At 45.2% G+C, this 22,360-nt stretch overlaps 1 protein-coding gene across 8 annotated transcripts in view; it reads right to left on the reverse strand.

Annotated features, from left to right (window-relative positions):
• The window catches only part of Rps6kc1 (ribosomal protein S6 kinase polypeptide 1), a 140,132-nt gene extending 123,869 nt beyond the window's left edge, over nucleotides 1–16,263 (reverse strand). For 3 of the 8 annotated variants that reach the window (XM_006497175.4, XM_006497173.4, XM_006497174.4), the window contains exons 1-3: nucleotides 14,809–16,263; nucleotides 8,336–8,371; nucleotides 2,704–2,824 (exon numbers count right to left, since the gene is read on the reverse strand). In XM_006497175.4, the coding sequence (XP_006497238.1) occupies nucleotides 2,704–2,824; nucleotides 8,336–8,371; nucleotides 14,809–14,913 (262 nt within the window). In that variant the 5' untranslated portion in view covers nucleotides 14,914–16,263. Of the gene's footprint in view, nucleotides 1–2,703; nucleotides 2,825–7,043; nucleotides 7,159–8,280; nucleotides 8,372–14,808 lie in introns of those variants that run through there. The other 5 variants (XM_030254962.1, XM_030254961.1, NM_178775.4 and 2 more) reach the window with 5 other exon arrangements.
• Nucleotides 16,264–22,360: the final 6,097 nt, after the last annotated feature.

Consider the following 22,360-nt stretch of genomic DNA (forward strand, 5'->3'; position numbering starts at 1 on the left):
GGAGAGGACACCCAGCACCAAGTCTGAGCCCCAGCACTCATGAGGAAGGAACCAAAGCCCTGTGCAAACCAATGGTCCAGCTGCTGCTGCCCTAACAACCAGGTCTCTGACCCTCACCTTGGCACCCAGCAGGGCTTCCTCTCCAGGCATGGCCTGGACCCTTACTTTTCTCACTATGATAAAATACTAACAGGAGCAACTCAAAGGCAAACTTATTTATCTCATGCTTTGAGGAGACACAATCCAAAATGGCAAAGATGGCCTGGTAGTGGAAGTTTACTCACTGAGAAGGATATGGAAACAGAGAGAGGCCAAGACGCAGGGCAAGGTTCTAGACCTCAAGGCCTGCCCCCACCCCCACCACCACCCCCACCACCCCCACCACCACCACCACCACCACCACCACCACCACCACCACAACCCACTTCCTGCAGCCAGGCCCCATCTCCAAAGGTTCCAGAGCACAGCATTGAGCCCCTGGGCCAGAGTTCAAATTTAAACCACAGTGGCAACCAAGACAATTCTATGAGTGATTTCAGGTTATTGCCCAAGCTCTCAGGCTGCTAAGTATTTCTTAATTAATATGGCAACTAGCTTTAGATGCCCAATCTCACTCTCAGGGAAATGCACGGATGCTGATGGACCATCCCTTCCAGGGTTCTAAGCATCTGAGCCCCACCCTCAAGTTGTAAAACGTGCATAATGTCATGAGGAAACAGGTGTGAAGAGAGAGCACCGCAGTCCGCAGCTGCCTGAAGAAATCCCGATTCTGTGGCGATTCCACTCAGTAGAGGCCAATAAACACAGTCATCATTCAGAGTTCTCCCAAAGCCAGGAAGTGTGATGGAAAGGTTCAACCATGTCCCGTCCATCAGTCCACATGTGTGCCTTTGGTTGACAGCAAACCCACAACAAAATCTATTAAGTAGTTACTACTTTGTGACAAATTACAGTTACAGGTAGTTACTATCTCATCACGGGGGTCTTGTCATAGGCTACCATGGTTTTTTTTATAAGAAAGCTGTTATCTCTCAGAGCAAGGGAAGGGATTGGGGGTAGGGAAGATGAGGGGAGGAGAAATGATCGAGGGTTAGGAAAAAGGAGGGGAGCAAAAAGTACAGAAAGAGGGAGGAAGATACAAAGAGGAAAGCAGGGAGAGATGGAAAGGGGTAGAAAGGGGGAGGGAGGGAAGGAGGAAAGTGGGGAGGGGGAGGGAAAGAGGGAGGGAGGGAGGGAGGGAGGGAGGGAGGGAGGGAGGGAGGGCATCAAGGGAGATGCCACAGGCTTCTATTGCCAAATCTGGGAAACAAGGAATCATCTCCTTTCCTACAGGTCACAAGCACCAACCCCTATATAACGCCAGGCAGGATGATGCAGGCACCTTGTTGGTGGGATATAAAATGTTCCCACAGGCTCATATATTGCAATACTGGTCTCCAGCTAGCAGTACTTTTATGGGTGGCTGTGGAACATTTAAGAAGTAGGGCTTAGCGAGCAGACACAGGCCACTGGGGACAGGCCTTGAAGATCACATTGGCTGATGTTCCTCACAGTCCCCGCTCTCTGCTCCCTCATGAGGACAAGAGAGGCTCCCTGTAAGCACCCGCTCACACAGACCCACTGCAGACAGCATGGTGGACTGTATCCTTGAACTATGAGCTAAAAGGAGTTGTTCCCTGATAAGCTGTCTCCATCATATATTTTATCACAGCAAAGAGGAAACTAATTCAGAAAACTGGGAGTGGGGCTGTGTGCTGCATGGCTCACAGGCCTTTGAAACTGGGAAACATGGAGTTGTGAACCAAGGAAGCCCTATTATGCTGTAAGCAAAACTCAGTGGCCATTATAGCCCACCTCAGAAGACCAGAACGCAGGCATGGAAGGGCTAGCTCAGGAGGTTCAGAGAGAACAAGAACTATGGGGATTCAGCTGGAAGGAAGCCATTGGTGTTCCACTCTGGCCAAAACTCAGGCTGCATTCTGACTGTTCCTGAAAACTAAATGAAGCAAAATGTAAAAATAATTTAAATTGTAATTGTAAATGTAAGAGTAATTTACTTGGTGGAGCTCTCAAGGCAGCCCAGCAAGCGTATGACACGGTCTTGTCACCCTGCAGCTAGCCAGGTTTATAGCAGGAGGGGAGTGGAGGTTGGGGTGAGGGGGCTGGGAAGTGGGGGGGGGTAGGGAGTGGCGGGGGAGAAAGACATGAAAAACAGTGGGTGCACTTAGAGTATCGTACAGCAAACAGGGCTGATGTGGGTGAAGCACCTATCATTACAGACACCAGTAAAATCACAGAGGTATTTACACTGGGGGCGAGGACACGGGAAAAGCACTTGGAGGGCAAGAACCAACCAACCAAGTTACATGTGTGAGTAATACATCTCTTCTTAGGTTCTTACTCTGTCTGGACAGAATTGCAGCTACCCCATGGCTGAGGAGAGGAAATGTATTTGGTATGAACTATACTGGAAGCTTGGGGAACAGTGTCAAGTTCTTGCTAAATTGGACAGACAGATTATCACAGGAGGGGGAAGGTCTCGGCACAGACCATCACTAGCTAATCACACTCACATCACAGCTGCAGAGTTGAGCTGTAGCTCACTGGCAGAGAACCTGCCTGGCAAGTGTGCGGTTCTCATGACATGGGGGTGGGGTGTGGCTGAAGAGGGCCATTAAACTACAGTTTCAGAGCGGCACTTACCAAACACTGTCCCTTTAGCAAACGGGGGAAATAGCTCAGAGTGTCGAAATGCATTCCTGTGAATTTGCCATAATTCTCTGTGCAGTTTCTTGAAGTCACTGTATCTCCTCCACACAATTATCTGAAACGAAAACAAAACTAAATGCACATCTCAAAGGATAACCATTCTGTCTCTGTGCTACAAATAATGTTTTCTTTAACTATTCCAAATTACCATGCAAAGCAAACATGTATGTACTTCAGCCTGCAGAGCCAACAGTCTGATGCGAACATTTCCCGGAAGAGCTAACGCAGCACTTCTCCCTAAGGCTGTTGATTTGACTTGAGGCTCTTAAATCCGCTTTCTGAAAGTCTTTTTATACACTTTGAAAAATTATTCAACCTGGTACAGAACTGGTCTGTGCTATATAAAATATATTCTCTCCTTCATGAAACCACTTACTATTGGCCCGGAAATTAATTACATGACTAACACTGTCTCAAATATCACACTTACAGGCACAAAACAACTTGGACAGTTTATCCTCCAATCCTTCTTCAAGTTTACTCACTTATGTCATGAGCAGGCATATGAGCTGGCATGAATTATATACCACATCAAACATGAGACCTGAGGCCAGAAATGGGTACTGGCTCCCCTGGAACAGGGTTACAGGCAGTTGTGAGGCGTGTAGACACTGGGACTGAACCCAGGTCCTCAGCAAGAGCAGGAAATTATTCAACCACCCACTCATCTCTCCAAGCCCCAACTCAGGCAAATTTTAAACAAAAATGACAGAACATTTGTCCCCTCCCAAAAGCAGACTATCAGTGAAAGAGAAAAGACTGTGTAGAAAGAGAAACAGGCGTTTGTACATTCTATCATTTTTTCCATAAATCTTAATTTAAACTAACCATAAGATTTCAGGGTACAAAGTAAACATCGACCAGAATATAATTAAGACCTGCATATTACAAAAAACGGAAAGTAACTGTCCTGTAGATTAGACAGCATGGAGAAGCACTTTCTGTCACTAGCTGAAATTATTGTACCTTACTTAGACTAACTCAGAGAAAAATACTTTATAAACAGGAAGTAACTGATGTCACTGTCAACTCTGAGTTCCATAAAATAAAGAAAGTCTTAGTTGTAAATTCCTTTCCTCCCAAATGCCTGGTTATCTTACCTCTAATACAGGCTACATGTTTTCATGTACACACAGGGAATACTGATAATGATCAAACACTAGGCCAGGAAGGTCACTAGACATAATTTTCCAGTCTTGCCAAACTCTGTCCTACTACCTTAAGTTATCCTTGACAACGCTGCTTCTTGGAGTTCCTAAGCACAACTGCTGAGGCAGCCCATAGACTCTGAGACGAGGTAGACAAGTTGCTTCTGCCCAGTATGTCATGTTTATTCATTTACCCAACAAAAATGGTCACCTGAACCAGTGTCCCAACTGTGCTGCACCCTGTATTATCCCAGTATGAGACCGGGAACACAGGCCCCTCCTTCAGGGTTCACAATAAAGATGAAAAGAACAAGCCGGTCTGGATGCACATCACAAAGGAACTGACAAGTGCTGAGGAACTGCACCAAAGTGGTAGAGGGCTCCCTGCCCAGACTGAATACTTTACAAGGCTACAATGCCTGGTGTCGGGAGGAGAAGTCACCAGAGCCAAGAACATGGAGAGATAGGAGGCTGTGGGCAATGTTTCTAAAGAGATGCCTAAGACAGAAGTCCTGGTTTCTGTGACTGACTAGAGGTAGTGCTGCCCCTGAGGTGAGGAGCAAGGAAGAGCAGTACTTGAGGCCCATCAAAAGCCAGCTGTGCACATCTGGCTCACATGCCTGTGAGTTGTTCAGTACGACTCATGGGTTTGGAATACAGACAACAGGGGACTGCAGCTATCACAGCTCTTGATTCTCTGTAGCTTCCAGTCTTCAAAGACATAATTTTGTCATGAAAAAAAGTGTTCCTTTTATATTTCAAAATATATCAAATTGAGTTGGACATGATGGCTGGTACCTAAAAATCCCAGCACTCAAGAAGGCTAGGCAGTAAGATCATGAGTTCAAGGTCAGCCTGGGCTACACAGTGAGTTTTAGGCCAGTCTGAACCAAAGAGCAAGATCCTGTCTCAAAACATCAAAATATGGATCCATCAGTACCTAAGTAACTCAAGCTATCTAGTACCATGCTGCTGAGAGCTTAGGAAGGACTGGGTCGAGAGCTCCTGAATGCAGTCTTCTGCAGGGTCTGTGCCCAGGCCAACGGGTTACCAATGAGACTAGAGATGGTGAAGCAACCATGACTGCAGATGAAACACCCTGGGTAAGATCATTTTCAAATAAACGAATGGTAACTTGAAAAATGTTCACAACTTAGTGACAATACTGACTAGAATGCCGGATTATATGACGCCAGGGCTAGGACAGCCCCAGGAGGGTCTGACTCTCACCAGAAAACCGCTTACCCTCACATGTCCCAATGTACACCCGGGCTGCAGAACAAAACCACCCAGAGAGAAATGCCCCACCCACTCTCTCCCTTTCCTCTTACTCTACTCAACTACACCTAAAGTTCCCAAAAATCCTCAGATGGAAATGAGAACAAATGCACACTTCTAACAGAGCCAGGACTGTGTCAGTGTCTGCGCTAAGACAGCACCTGGCATAGACGTATCTTATTTTCTCCATAAGGCCTGGCGGGTTCCTACTAGAACAACCAGAAGCCTGCAAGCGCAGGCCCCTCATGTGTTTATGACATCACTCTGAGGAACTTTAACAATGAAGCACTCAAGACCATATGTAGCTTAAAATTTTAATAAAAGCTACATTTTCACTATAGCCTTCTCTTTAGCAAGTCAACCTATGATAAACATTTCCTTTTTAGGTACTTGAACTTAATGATACCAAAAAACTTGTTTCCCTACATTTTATAACATCACCTAACTTAACATTTTTGTTCTCACTCTCGTTCAATACCAAACACTTGCTAAGTCACCCTTGCTTATAACAAACATGACTATAAAACTATTTGCTTACATATTTTCTTTCCCTCTTTTCTTATATATTTGATATGTATTTGTGTGTGATGTACTTGTGCATCATAATTCATAAGTGTAAGCTTAATGACACAGCTAGATTGGTGGGCCAGCCAGCCCAAAGGACCTACCTGTCTCTGCTTTGAGTTGGCCCACTCCAACATCTACTCCATCTATGAACTGCCGCAGCACACTCTGGCCTCCTACCTGCACAGACCACACTCAGGCCCTCTGTCTGCACAGCTCACACTCAGGCCCTCTGCCTGCACAGCTCACACTCAGGCCCTCTGTCTGCACAGCTCACACTCAGGCCCTCTGCCCCCACAGCTCACACTCAGGCCCTCTGCCCCCACAGCTCACACTCAGGCCCTCTGCCTGCACAGCTCACACTCAGGCCCTCTGCCTGCACAGCTCACACTCAGGCCCTCTGTCTGCACAGCTCACACTCAGGCCCTCTGTCTGCACAGCTCACACTCAGGCCCTCTGCCTACACAGCTCACACTCAGGCCCTCTGCCCGCACAGCTCACACTCAGGCCCTCTGTCTGCACAGCTCACACTCAGGCCCTCTGCCTGCACAGCTCACACTCAGGCCCTCTGTCTGCACAGCTCACACTCAGGCCCTCTGCCTACACAGCTCACACTCAGGCCCTCTGCCTACACAGCTCACACTCAGGCCCTCCGCCCCCACAGCTCACACTCAGGCCCTCTGCCCCCACAGCTCACACTCAGGCCCTCCGCCTGCACAGCTCACACTCAGGCCCTCCGCCTGCACAGCTCACACTCAGGCCCTCCGCCCCCACAGCAAGCACTTCATGAACTGAATCATCTTCCCAACCCACTCAACTTTTTCTTAAAAATTTAGAGGAAACTGGAAAAGGGTAGCCGCCCTACATAATATCAAATGATTCATTCACTGTTAATATTCTTAGGAAGACAGAGCTCTGGAGGGGTCAGACAAGCTCTACAAAAGGACAGAAACATTCCTTCATTAGTAAGGACCATCATTTAGTGAACTAACTATGCGCTTACTAGTTTCCAAGAGCTTTGAGAAGCCTGAGTCCACTCTAAAGCAGAACCTCCTTCTGTGAGCCCACAGCTTTGAGAAGGTGAAGAGAGAGGACCTGGAGGCCTGAAGTCAAGCTCTTCTCAAGGTGAATGCCAGGGTTTGAACTGACAGAGGAGGACCTGAAGGGACTGTTAGCATTTCAGGGTTGCTCCACCGTTTAAGATGTCAACTCACACAAAACTTTAAATGCTTTGTATCATTTCTAGGAGAAGAACATGCAAGTGTGTAGCTGAAGGACACTTACAAGAGCTTGCTGATGACTGGGTCACCAGCAGTTGCTGTTATAAAAGAAGTGTCCCCCAAAAGGGACTAAGGAATGGCAGAGAGCTCGCTCATGGACAAGCTGGTTCAGTATTCTCCTGGAAAAGGTGAACATCAAGGAACAACCACAGCATGGCAGTCAGACGACAGGACCAAAGGAGATGCACCCCATTCCCAAGTCTAACAGAGCTGTAAACTTTCTAGAGCCGAACCAACTGGAAGCGGCCATAATTAAACAGAAGTGGAATTCTAAAGAATGTTCCATGGCATCAACTGGCACATAAGGAGAACAACTGTGAGACGCACATATGTCATTCTCTTCTGAAACAAGAGCATTCTAATCCTCCCTACTAGGGAAGCAAAGATGTCTCAAAACCCATGAGGGAAATACTATAAAATCTTTATTTTAAGGTGTCTTTCACTGTGATTTTGAATTATGAGACAAAAACAAATAAATACCTAGTCAGACACATCAAGAGTCTAATGAACTTGGGCCAACAGTATGAGGCAATCAACTCAAATACGTGAATCAAGCCAGGTACTCCTGACCAGAGAGGCACCTGCAGCTAAGCAGATGTCCACACCCTATCTAAAGACACTGAGCTGGGGACAGCCAACACCACTGCAGAATCAAGACTGTTAAATTTACAGCATCTGTTTAAACACTTGGTTGGGGGAGAGGCAGGCAACATAGTGCGTGCGTCTAGTCTCAAACCTGAGTGGGAACCAATCAGAGTAAATGAGCATGCAGTGAGGGAAGCTTGACCAGCGTCCCTAAATGAAGCAACCAAGCGCAGACAAGCCCTAGGGAGAGAGAACCCTACCATTCTAAGCAATACATGCCAGGCCAGTATCAGCACAGAGAGGGCGGCAGACGGAAGCGCAGACAACTCTGCGAAAGAACTAGCTGGTCAAAAACTTCAAAACTAAGCAGGGACACTGCAGCAGCTCATGACGTCAGCAGCTCACGACATCAGCGTGCCGGGCCAGCACACGAGTGGCACTGTGCAGAGCCCTAATCTATTGCTACAGCTGTATCGCTTGGGCCTTAGCGAGGTGAGAGAAGCCTTGACTACAGCTGAGGCAGGTGAGGCAGGTGAGGGCCCCTCAGAGGCTTGCTCACACCGCCCTGCACCTCTCAGCAGGACGATGTGTAACTGCGGCTACTGGCACGTAGCTGAAGAGACAGTTATACAAGTACAAACACTCAGACAAGTAACCCGGGCAGTTTCTTCAACAGGGTAAACAGAATGTTCGCGTGGATAAGCAGACTACCTCCTGGACGTCCTCTGGATTTCTCCGTGAAACAACCTAAAACCAAACACAGACAGAAATACTCGTTATCAAGCAAGCTTTCACAGCTCTGCAATTACTTTCAATAGCACTGTGGAAAAGAAAATGAATGCTGTATCAGTTACTAAAAACTCAATGTGGTAATTTCACCCTGCAATATTAAACCCTCAGGAGGAGGAGAGTGCACACTCGGGCCATGTGTAGTGCGTTCTCAAGGAAACGCCGCGGCCTCGATCCTTGCAGACTATCTCCCACCTCTCAGAACCCGTATAAATCCAAGCCCGTGTACACTGATCCTTCTGCATTTTCCCTTTGTGGTGCAAGGGACTGAACTCAGCCTCATGCACACTAGGCAAGCATTGCCAAGTCCTCTCATAGCTACTCCACCATTAGGATGCAGCCTAGAAGCTAAAGCAACAAAGCACTGCATGTAAATACATCATGAAATGCGGAGTCAAGATGATAAAACAGGACAGAGAGGACAAGCCCTTTTCACTTTTCAGAGACACAAATCTCTAAGAGCAGTAACGGGATGACAGGCTACAAAGAAGGCTGTGTGACACTGAACGTGACTCCCAGTGGTGATCTGGTACGCCAATCGGCACATTCATCAGTGTAACACATGCGACCTTGGCTTTCAGACATTAACTTTCAAATGGATATATTGCCGTCTTTAAATGGCATCTCGCACACACAAAACCAGGGCTCTGGCAGGATGATTGAGCACTCACTCTAAGAGTTCAGCTCCTGTGTATAACTGTCTTGTTAGTGAAGCCAACCTCCCTCTCACTGTGACACCTGCATCCCAGCTCCTCTCTCCCTGGCCTCCCTGCAGAGACACAGGTGTCACTAGTTGGCAAGAGGACATGGGCCAGTTACCGCCGGCCAGCCAGGTAGTCTGGACCCCAGAGACAGCACCTGCACAAACTAGCAGCAGATGTTTTACATTTTCTGGTTCTCTGCAGCCAATGAGCGCCTGGATAAGAGAGACAACGTCTAGGAACTCCGCTTTCTGACGAGTTCTCACGGAAGGCTCAAGTACGGCATGGACTGAATGTCTGTGTCCACCTCAAACTCACCTGCTGGCTCTCCTCCTCCAGGCCACAGCATACGGAAATAAAGCCTTGGGGAAATAACTAGGGACTAGTGTCCTCACCAGGAAAAGATAAATGACATCTCAGTCATGAAAGGGGACAAGAAGGCAGGTATCTGCAAACAGGGATCGGGATTTCCACAGACCCTGAACCAGCTGGCACCTTGACCACTGGCTATGCAGCTTTCAAAACTATGATTTTATTTTTAAAGAATGTTTCGTTGCTTAGGCCACTCAGCCAATAGTGTCTTGTTATAGAACCTGGTGAACACGGGGGCTGTGAGATGGCGCAGTGGTTAAGAGCACTGACCGCTCTTCCAGAGGCCCTGAGTTCCATTCCCAGCAACCACATGGTGCCCCACAACCATCTGTAATGGGATCCGATGCCCTCTTCTGGTGTGTCTGAAGACAGCCACAGTGTACCCACATACATGAAATAAACAAATCTAAAAAAAAGAAAAGAGAAAGAAAGAACACACGAGCTGAGTGAGACAGGACTTGAAGAGCAGCGAGATGGCTCAGTGCCAACTGCCAAACTTCACCACCTAAGCTCAAATCCTAAGACTCATGGTGGAAAGAGAGAACGGACTCCCTCCAGCTGTCTTCTGACCTCCATGCTAACACATACAGATGAGTAAACAGACAGACAGACAGAATACAAAATACATTTTACAAAAAGTAGGAATGGCAGTTTTCTACATTATTAAAATAAAACCCAAATCTCAAGAGAAAACAAAGCCTAGCAATAACTTAAATGGCAGGTCATCAAGTGCTCGCCCAAGTTGTCACTCCCATCAAACTTTACCAACTACAGCACCAAACTACAGCAAACTATTTCCCAGCCAAGGTTCAAAGAAAATCAAAAATCTGAATACTATGAAAGCTTGCAGTATCTGAGATGTCAATAAACAAGAAAAATTTAAAAACCCATTTACTGAAATGTTGGTATATGAGAGTTTTATGCTAAGCAGTGTTAACAGTCAAAAAGGGAATAGATTAAAACAAGATATTGGAAAAAACTGAAAAATTGAGCGCCATGAGTTTTCAAACATTTAAGTGCCCAGCACATATATGTATGTGTGTGTATATGTATATATATATATATGTGTGTGTGTGTGTGTGTGTATATATATATATATATATATATACATACATACATACACATGAGACAGAAGGCCCAGGTGGGACACCCCAGTACCTAACGCGACAGACGCTTTATGACATGGGCCTTTGGCTGCACATTTTGTTTCTTAAGCACGTCTTGTAGGCCCACTACCAGCCCACTTTCATTAAAACGCAAACCCACTCCCTGCCTGCTCATGATCCTGAAAAAGTGACAACTTCTCTAAGCTTTGACTCTCTCATCGGCAACATTGAAACAACAGCAGTACTCACTCACTGGGCAACTGTGACAAAGGTGTTTATTAATATCAAATGTTGATTCACAGTAAGCACCATCCAAGTATCTGCTAATGCCATTCAATAAGCGTTAGCTACATGAAATGAAGACATACGTAGGCTCAGCCTGAAACTCCACATTACATGCAGGACAGGCAACCTCAAAGCATTGCTCAAAAGGAAGAGCTAAATAAATAGGAAGGCTATATGGACATATACCAGAAGAGTTGCTATTTTTAAGTCAACAATTCTTCTAAAATAAATCTTCATTTTCAAGGCAATCCTACATCAAAAATGTAAGCAGCCTTTTTTTTTAAAGAATTTGAAAAAAAATCTAAATAACAAATTTTGAAAGAAAGAGTACTTACACAATCGGATTTCAAGATATAGTACAAAGACACAGTAAACAACAACAACAACTTTTAAAGGTAGTGTGGTAGCAAGAGAAACAAAGCCACACGTGCCGATAACTTATAGGAGTGTTCACAGGAGTGGCACTCAAAACAGCCTGAAGAAACCCAAATGTCCATCACCAGGCAAAGAAGTGAAACACCCAGCAACCGTACACAGTGCAAGCCACCCAGAGCCAGCTAAGCAGGCCTTGAGAACACAATCCCACAGAAGCCTGACGGTGGGACACAAAAGCCTCTGACCACTGTGCATGGATGCTCTGGAAACTTCTATAAGTCTTACGTTCCAGGAAAATACTTTTGGTTACTCTAAAAACAAAAATTAAAAAGCAGTAAATCTGTTGGCTTGCTTGTAAAGAACCATGACATTATCTCAAGCCTGCCAAGTTCTAAAATATACACACATAAGTACTAAAGAGGTTTAAGATAAAAAAATGTTCTCTGTTGTCCAATATGCAATGGTTCTAATTCTACTCCTGAGCATCATAAATACAGAAATCGTTCCTCAAGGCTTGATCAGGAGCAGGATGCGCGCAGAGATGGCTGTAGCCTTTCTCCTGGGTTCTCAGGGGAGCGCAGTTACCTGATTCATTCTCCTGAGGAAACAATGTTTTTCTTCTCAGGTTCCAGGAAAACAAAAAATATTTGACTTGATTTATAATGTTACGCATAATTATTTTTAAAATGAACCTCCAGTAGATTGACCCTTAATTTAAAAAACGAAATGTGTAAGTGTGTAAAACTCAAGCTGTGGGGCCACTGAGCAAGTAGTGGCTGGCTCAGGAAGTCAGCCTGCCCTCCTAGGCTTCGGTCTCTGGAGCTCACGCGATGGGACACAACCGATTCCTCTGACCTCCACGCGCATGCCAGGCACTCACACATACACATGCACAAGCATAAAATTAAATACAGAATGTTTTAAAAAAGAAAAAACCCTCAGGCTGCGCACAGCTCAGCGGCACAGGCTCTCACTTCTATGAGACCCCAGGTTTGACCCCTAGCTTCCACAACAACCAAAACAAAACAAAACAAAAAGACCTGCTCACATTGTAAAGCCCACACTGTGTTTCGTGAACAATGATGAGGACAGACACTTATGAAGAGAAGGAAGTCAATGACCGGCCACGGGCAGCGTGCACAGCCGAGCATGTGGGTCAGTCTCAGCAACGTGCTGCGTCTCCTCCCAGGTTATACGCTAACATTTTAAATCTGCATCCGAGCAACACTCCTTTTTGAAAAGTAAGAATACAATTATTGTGCTCAGGGCTTTCATACCCAAGGCCTTTATGGGCTCCATCCCTTAAAGGTTCCCACCTCTAACCCCTCTCCTTTTCCAACTGTTCGCATCTTGCACCACCTGAGCAGTAGCAATCTCTCTTCTGACCCCCCCCCCCCCACAGCTCTTCACTGTGGTGCCTGCGGAACTATACTGTAATACCATATTCCTAGACTACTGTACCTATTTAAGCACAATAAACTCCATTCTACTGTAAGTACAAAGACGAAGCCCAGAACTCTCCCTTGCATACCTTATAGTGCCAAGTGTCTGGAACTGCACCCCCACATCACACAGTGACTAGAACAAGGAGGAGAACATACTGCAGAAATGGATCAGTGTCCAAGAGCACTGGCTGCTCTTGCAGAGGACCCAGGCTCAGGTCACAGCACCCACATGGTCGCTCACTATGGTCTGTACCTTCAGTTCCAGAGGATTCAACTACCTCTTCTGGCCTCTGCCTGCACCAAGCACACATGTAGTACACATACCTACACGCAGGTAAAACACTCATACATATAAAGTAAAAATAAATAAATCTTGGGAAAGAAAAAAGAAAACCTCTATCAATGTGGGGGATCTGCACCAGCCACTGCCTTAGCTGAAATGAAGAAACCAAGGCCATTGCTAGAGAGAACCTGCTCTCTGTCTAGCAGGCACAGACTGATGCAACGCCGTCTCAGTTTGCGGGTGTGACAGGCGCCTTGTCTGTTAAATAGTTCTGGTTCGAGAAGTTGTGTATCAGGAAACCAAAGATCGCAAATGACCAAAGAGGTCTCAAGATTGCCTAGCAAGAATCTCCTCACTTCCTTACATTTCTTTGAAAAAACTGCTACTCACACCCCACGTACACAACACTGACCTAGGCAAACTTCTCCCTACTCTTAAGAACTTGGTCTTCTTGCTGTCTTGAGAAACTTGCTCAACCCAGCGACACACTCCCATCTGTCTGACTCTGCATCATCTCCAAATGCTGCCAGCCCCTTGCATGCCCCAAGCTCAGTTTACCCCAATCTCTTCTCTCAGCTTCCTCAGGGCAGATTCCTGAGTGCTTTTTGAATATTCACTGCACTATTAACATTATTATTGCCCCTCCGTCAATACCCCTCTTCTTCAAGACTTAACACTAGCAACTGAGTTTCCTCATCGTGGGTTAAGCAGAACTGGTCCCGAAGCTCAAAGCTGCTACTGCTCTGCAACAGAAACTTTAGCAAACTTTTAAACTTCCTTGAATCTGCTTCCTCATCATGAAGTTGTACAAAATGCCCAGCATACACACAGCAGTGCACATAAGCACTTATTTCATGTTATTGTTCTCATTTCCCAGGAAAACGAGTTCTCAAAACTTAAGCTGAGGCAACAAAATTTAAGAAAAACAGTACTAAATTTGGAACAGTGAATTTATGTAAAAAAAAATTACCATTTATTTATTTGGGGGGACGACACCTTCAGTGGTCAGAGGACAATTTGCAGGAGTCAGTTCTCTCCTTCCACCATGTAGGTCCCAGGGAATGAAAACAGTTCTTCGGGCTTGACAGCAAGCATCTTTACCTGCTGAGCCATTGTGCCACACCAACCACCCTCAAGTCTCACTTAAGTACACATGTGTCTCCTGAAAAGACTCATCAAAACTCAGAAGCAAAGGCTAAAGATCCAAGACGAGCGTCTTAACAGCGAAATCTTCCCAAGATTCTACCTGCCTCACGGCAAGCCAGCCACTGAATGAGAAGAGGAAACGTCCCTTCCGTTACATAAGCCCCACAACACACCCACTAACATTTTTAAGTGTGTGTTTTCCCTCTGGAATGCACCAGCCCAATTCTGCAAATTTCATTTCAAGAGAAAGTCCACATAGGACAGAGGACTAGGTCATCCATTTAAAGACATCCACCAGTGTTCCACCCCAGAATGGCTGGTGGAGCCCAGCATCCCTTATGGAGCCTGCACTCCAGTCTACCAGGAGTCCATTCTCATGCTTAGAGTTCCCATCATCTCCATCCTGGGGTCCCTCTCTCCTGACTGAGGTCTCCAATATCTCCATCCTGGAGTCCTGTCTCCTGGCAAGGGTCCCCAGCATCTCCATTCTGAGATCCCATCTCCTGCCTGGGGTCCTCAACATCTCGAACCTAGAGTCCCATCTCTGCCTGGAGTTCCTGTGTACTGTCTAGGGTCTCCTGTCCGAGTCTCCATCCCTCCCTACCAACCTACCTACCACTCGCCGCACCCAGCCGCAGCCCGGAGCCCGTGCCCCGCCCAGTGTCCCTATCCAGAAACTCACCCGTGCGGTAACCTTATAGACAGTGTAGCCCCTGGGGTGTCGCTGGGGCTCGGTGACAGTGTAGAAGCGGGCCAGGTCCGCACTGTGACCCCAAGGAGAGGTCATCCTCCCTCCGCCCGTGCTTCCGCCAGCTGGGGACCATCGGGCAGCCCCAGCTGTGCCGGACTCCACGCAGCACTAAGCACGAGCACCGCGAAGAGGGGGCGGTGGCTCCTGGGGGGCTGTCGCTTGGATCTGCTTCCGGATCACCACACAGACTTCCGGGTCATCCCGGTCGACGTTCGGGATAAGAAGGTGCGGCTCTGGATCCTCTCCGAGCTGTATCGTCCGCTGTGGTTACTAGCGCCTAGCTCAGTCGCCATGGATACCGGAGGCGTCCCTACTAAGTCTCCTGGTGCACTAGCTTCGATGTCTACTAGAATTTGCGAGCTGGGGAGAGGGTTGGGCCTCCCGCCCTGTGCTCCTGTAGAGTCCTGGGTGATGGACGCAGCGGTACCCGAGCCAAGCATCTCCTTTCCTTCCCTACTTACTCTGTGCGGTGCCCACAGCAACATCGCAGCGCTCTGACAGACACGTCCCCATTTTCCCGTAGATGAACCCTCTTTGACATACCTACAGCTGCACGACAAGCCCTCACCCTACGTAGAATAGAAGTGCATCCCTCCCACTCTCTCAGGGAGATTGCTTGAGACCAACATGGGTCAAGTAGTGAGTTCAGAGTTAAGCTGGGCTACATGGGGAGAACCTGTCTCAAAACACAAAATTTGCTCAGTCACAGGATCCAGGGCAGTCTGCTATACATAACAAGACTCTCAACAACAACAACAACAAAGAAGTTTGTTGTTTTTTCAACAGTCCCTAGACTCTTAAATGTGCATCTGTTGTGGGGGTTGTAGAAGGAGACTCTCAAAGTCACTACAAAGAGTCTCCAGTTTCTATTGATTGGCATCCCCTACCTGGCAATTTTTTTTTAACTTTCTCTTGATCAGAGCTCTCATTCCCAAAAGATTCATTGCAAGGTTCTGTCGTTGTTAATTCTGTGTCTCTTGCTTCCTCTCCTCCCTGCCTTCTAACCCCTAGAACACACAATTAAGGAAGGAAGGAAGGGAAGAAACAAAGAGGGAGAAACAGAGATGGTAAGAAGAATTAGAGATGTGGTTGAGTAGTTAGTTAGGATCTCTGATTGCTCTTCCGGAGGAATGGGTGAGGTTCAAATCCCAGCATGCCAGTGGCAGCTCTTAGCTGCCTGTAACTCCAGTTCTGAGGGATCTGATGCCCTCTTCTGGCCTCCTCCAGCACACAAGTAGTACACATACCTAAGAGCAGAAAAACACCCATAGACATAAAAATAAAAATCCTTTTACAAAGGAAAAGAGTGACTTTAGCACCCTTTGTCTGCTCACATCTCCATCCCAGCCTGACACCCTTGCTCATTTGAAAACTACTTGCTCCACTCATGTGCTGATTTCCACTCTCTTTGGCAGAAAGAAAAACGTTGTTCTAATAATGTCTCCACCCTGTATGTTTGATCTTCGACTATTAACCTCTTCTGAGCCTTTAGGCTTTTCTTATTATTTCTCTTATGTGTATGGGTCTTTTGCCTGCCTGCATGTATGTTGACCACATGTATACCTGGTACCCACAAAAAAAAAAAATCACCACAGATCCCCAGGATGGTTCATGTGGGTCCTGGGATCCAAATCCAGGTAGGTCCCCTGCAAGAGCACCAGGTGTTCTTAACTGCTGTTATCTCTCTAGCTCAAGCCTATACAGTCAAAAAACTAGCTATCACTTATTCATTAACCCTGAATTCACTACCTGCTATGTGTCAGACTTTATACTAATGAGGCATTGGAGTTATAAAGACTGTTCCTCTCTTTCTTTACATACCATCACTAGTATGCAACGAAGTATATAAATATGACCAGTACATACCATGGCATGCTATAGAAAACCGATAATCCAGAATGGCCTCTGATCAAAGGAAACTGCCTGATACAGGAAAGACAGATGGCAGATAGCCAGGAAGAAGGACCAATGGTATTCTGTTGCATTTCACCCTTCCTCACTGTCCACTGAGTGGGTATGACCTCATCCATTCAGTCTTTCTCCTGGGCAGTCAGTCTAGCGTCAGTAGTGTGCTGATCCTTTGAAAAGGCTCCGAATAAACTTTCTAATGACCCCATCATCCCATCAGCTTTAGACATTTCTGGCCTAGAGGTTTTCTTTCTTTTCTCTTTTTTTCTTTTCTTTTTCCTTTTTTTTTATATTGAGATGACTCCTTTTTAGTCTCTTTTTGGTGGCATTTCCTTCTAAGAACCTGTAATGTTTTGTTTCTTGGGATTTTGCCTCTGGTCTTTTGTCAGTTCTGGTGAACTCACCAATCACATCTCCATTCAAATCTCTCTGCAAGAACACAGGCATCCAATTGACACTGAAACCACAACAGATCAGCGTCGGAACTTTTCCTTCACACACTGCTCCCGTTTTCCCGGCTGCCTTTACTGTCTGTGCCATTATATTATCCAGCTTTTGGGACTCATCCTTAGAAACTTTCTTCACCACTATCTCCACGTTTGTTTGATTAACCAAACGCTGCTAGTCAAGTAGAAGAAAGGAAAAAGATATGGCAGACTGGAGAGATGGCTCAGCAGTTAAGAGCACTCAGTGCTCTTATGGAGGTCCTGGGTTTGGTTACCAGTACCCACATGATGACTCACAACCATCTGTATGCAACTCCAGCTGGGGGAATCTGAGATCATCTTCTGACCTCCTTGGGCACTGAGACATCTATGCAGGCAAAACACCTACACACGTATAAACCTTTTTTTTTTTAAGGGAAAACTATACATTGAACACAGCACTGAGGAGACGTTAGAAGAATGCTGCCATTTCTTGTGTTTCACCGTTTAGATGGTTTTGTTATTTTAAGCAGTGCTAGGGCTCAAAGTCAGGCACGTATGCTTGCTAAGCATACACCCTGCCCTGACAGACCAAGAAGAGCATCAGGAATAAGGAAGGGCCAGGTTTACTGATAAAAGAATACAATTCATTAACAGAGACTAATTCTAAGTATATCCTCACCTAATAACAAGCCATTAAAGTGTATGAAGTAAAAACATCGAAACTAAAAGAATAGTCAAATCTACAATAATATCTAAGACTTTAAAATCTATGTCAGTAATTTTGTGTGTGTGTGTGTGTGTGTGTGTGTGTTGGTTTTCTCCTTCCACAAAGTAGATTCCAAGAATTGAACACAGGCATTCAGATTTGGCAGCAAGCATCTTTACCTACTGAGCCATTTCACCCAACCAATAATTAATTTTTTTTAATCTCAGGACTTTCTATTTGTCAATATTAAAATTCTGAAGTTTAGGGCTATGAGTGGTGTATACCTTTATTTCTAGCACTTGGGAGGCAGAGGCAGGTGGATCTCTGTGAATGTAAGTCCAGCCTGGTCTACAAAGCAAGTTCCAGGACAGCCAGGATTACACAGAGAAACCCTGTCATGAAAAACTAAATGGTGGTACACACATTTACTCCACCAAGCAGGAGGCAGAGGCAGGTGCAAGGCCAACCTGATCTACACAGTGAATTTCAGGCAAGCCCAGGCTACTTAAGGGCCTCTCTGCTGCCCACCTGTCTCCTCACTTGCAGTCTTTTCAGAATTGGCACTAGAAGTCTTTCAACTCAAACTTAGGTGTTAGTGTTTTTACTTACCTAAGGAAGACATCGTGAAGATGTCTCACAGAGATCCACCTGCCCTGCTGAGGTTAAAGGCCTGCCCCACCACACCTGGTTTAGGTATGAAGTTTGGTGGGTTTTGGTGGGTTTTTTTTTAATCTATTATTGCTCTTTTGGCTCTTCCAATGTCACCATATTTGTCAGCAAGAAAGGTGCCAAGAAGAGAGTGGTTGATCAATTGTTCAAAAGAAATTAGTATGATGTGAAAGCTTCAGCCATGCTCAACATTAGAAAGATTAGAAAATATTCATCACAAGGACTTAAGGAAACATAACTGCATCTGACAGCCTCGAGGACTCTGTGTGTGTGTGTGTGTGTGTGTGTGTGTGTGTGTGTGTGTGTGTGTGTGTGTGAAGGAAGCCTTACTGATCTACAGAGTGGTGAAGCTGCATTTACAAAAATCAAGTTAATTACGAAGGATGTTCAGGACAAAAACTAACTTCAATGGCATAGATCTTATGTGGGACACATTGTGGTCTGTGATAAGATGGCTCAGTAGATAAAGACGCTTGCTGCCAGCACTCAGAAAGCAGGGAAAGGAGGATCTCTTGAGTTCGAGGCCAGCCTGGTCTATAGAATGAATTCCAGGACAGCCAGGGCTACACAGAGAAACCCTGTCTCAAAACAACAACAATCCAAACACAGAAACTCCACCCCAGCCATAAAAGTTTTATGTTCTATGGGAGAGTCTCAGTTGCTTTATTGCTATGAAAAGACACTATGACCAAGGCAAACTCCAAAAGAGTTTAGTTCTGCCACAGTTCAGAGGGTTAGAGACCATGGCAGGGAGCAAAGCAGCAGGCAGACATGGTGCTGAAGGAGAAACTGAGAGCTCACATCCTGCCTGATCCACAGCAGGAGCAGAGAGAGAGCTAACTGGGAATGGCATGGGCTATTGAAACTTCAAAGCCAACTCCAGTGACACACCTTCTCTAAATCCTTGCCAAATAGCTTCACTAACTCCAGACCAAATATTTAAACACATGAGCCTGTGGGACCCATTCTTATTCAAACCACCACAACTGGGCATAATAGTGAATACTTTTAATCCTAGACACCAGTGGATCTCTTGAGTTCCAAGCCAGTCAGAGTACATTGTAAGACCCTGCCTTAGAAACAAACAAACAAAGGAAGAAAGAGTAAAACAAATATAAAGTTAACATACATACACACAATAAAAACAATGTCTATAAGAAAGCAAAGATGTCACTTTTATTAGACAAAGATTTTTTTTCCATTTTTTATTAGGTATTTAGCTCATTTACATTTCCAATGCTATACCAAAAGTCCCCCATACCCACCCACCCCCACTAGACAAAGATTTTAAACAAGCGCAGCCAATGGAAACAATATTTGAATTAACCAAAACTGAAACTGAAACTCTTGGAGCAAGAGAGATGGTTCATTGCATAAAGGCACTTGCCACCAAGTCTGATCACCTCAGTCCAATCTCAGGGACCAAAGTAAGAGGAGAGAACGGACTCCTGCTTGTTGTTGTCTGGCCCCATATCACACATGCTAAGGCATTCCCCCATGTGTGTGAGCGCTCATGCACGCTCACACACACACACACATGTAATTTAAAAAATAATTTTAATTAGGGACTGGAGAGAAGTCTCCGCCGGTAAGTCACTTGCTGCCAACCCTGGCCACCTTAGTTTGAGCCCCCAAATCACCATAAGCTGTTCTCTGACTTCCACACGGGCCTTGGTACACTGGCACAGAGATAGATAGATAGATAGATAGATAGATAGATAGATAGATAGATAGATGATTGATAGATAGATAGATGATAGATAGATAGATAGATAGATAGATGATAGATAGAAAGATAGATAGATAGATAGATAGATAGATGATAGATAGATAGATGATAGATAGATAGATAGATAGATAGATAGATAGATAGATGATAGATAGATAGAAAGATAGATAGATAGATGATAGATAGATGATAGATAGAAAGATAGATAGATGATAGAAAGATAGATAGATAGATAGATAGATGATAGATATAAAGATAGATAGATGATAGATAGAAAGATAGATAGATGATAGATAGATGATAGATAGAAAGATAGATAGATGATAGATAGATAGAAAGATAGATAGATGATAGATAGAAAGATAGATAGATGATAGATAGATGATAGATAGATAGATAGATAGATAGATAGATAGATAGATAGATAGGTGATAGATAGATAGATGATAGATAGAAAGATAGATAGATGATAGAAAGATAGATAGATGATAGATGATAGATAGATAGATAGATAAATAGATAGATAGATAGATAGATAGATAGATAGATAGACAGATAGATAGATGATAGATGGATGGATGGATGGATGGATGGATAGATAGATAGATAGATGACAGAAGAGACTGCTCAGTGGTTGAGAACACTTGGTCTTGCAGAGGACCCAGATTTGATTCTTGGCACCCACGTGATAGTTCATGACCGTCCTTAATTCCAGTTCCAATGAATCTGACATCCTCTTCTGACCTCTGCAGGTACAAGGCACACGTGTAATACACATACATACATTTAATCAAATGCTCAGAAGTGAATCTAAAATTTTAAGTAGTTTTAAAAATAGAAACTTCCTAGAGATCCTTTAGAAGACAGCACAGAGGAAATAAAAATGTAATTTACACATAAAAAGTAACCCTGGCCAGGCAGTGGCCAGGCAGTGGCCAGGCAGTGGCCAGGCAGTGGCCAGGCAGTGGCCAGGCAGTGGCCAGGCAGTGGCCAGGCAGAGCACCTTCATCCCAGGCACTCGGGAAGCAGAGGCTGGCAAATCGCTGTGACTTCGAGGGCAGCTATGGTGGTTTGAATATGCTTGGCCTAAGGAGTGGTACTACTAGGAGGTGTGACTTTGTTGGAGTAGGTGTGGCCTTGTTGAAGGAAGTGTGTCACTGTGGGGGTGGGCTTTGAGACCCTCCTTCTAGCTGCCTGGAAACAGTCTGCTCCCAGCTTCCTTTGGCTGAAGATGTAGAACTCTCAGCTCCTCCAGCACCATGCCTGCCTGGACGCTGCCATGCTTCCTGCCATAATGATAATGGACTGAACCTCTAAACCTGTGAGCCAGCCCCAGTTAAATGTTGTTCTTTATAAGAGCTGCCTTGGTCATAGAGTATCTTCACAGCAGTAAAACCCTAACTAAGACAGAGGCCGAGGGCTGGAGAGATGGCTCATCGGTTAAGAGCACTGACTGCTCTTCCTAGAGGTCCTGAGTTCAATTCCTAGCAATCACATGGTGACTCACAACCATCTGTAATGGGACCCTCTTCTGGTGTGTATAGCTACAGTGTACTCACATACATCACATAAATAACTAAATCTTTTTGAAAAGAGACAACAGCCTAGTCTGCAGAGCAGATTTCAGGACAGCCAGGACTATGTAGAGAAACCCTGTCTCAAACAACAATGAAGTAACATGGTTTCAATGATAACCAACAGTAACAGTTTCGATGCATAAAAGAGTTGTGAGGTTTTCATATTTTTATACCTAAGAATGGGTGTTGTCCTGGTATTCAATAATCTATTTTGAATTATTAATGCAAATTTTTCCTGTTCTTCAATTTGTTAAGTAAAATTTCCCATATTCACAGTTACAGAATCATACAAACTTGTTTGTAACGTTCATATGTATATTACAGCATATAAAATCATCTTTGTCTTCCTGTTCTCATAAAAACGATTTGGGTGATGTGTAGGCTGCAATGAGAAGCTAAAATATCAGGACTCAGAAGAATTTAAGGTGCCGCTCAACTCACCTTACTCAGTCACACAGACTCTGCA

This window comes from Mus musculus, chromosome 1 (assembly GCF_000001635.26).
Source record: "Mus musculus strain C57BL/6J chromosome 1, GRCm38.p6 C57BL/6J".
Taxonomy (NCBI): Eukaryota; Metazoa; Chordata; class Mammalia; order Rodentia; family Muridae; genus Mus; species Mus musculus.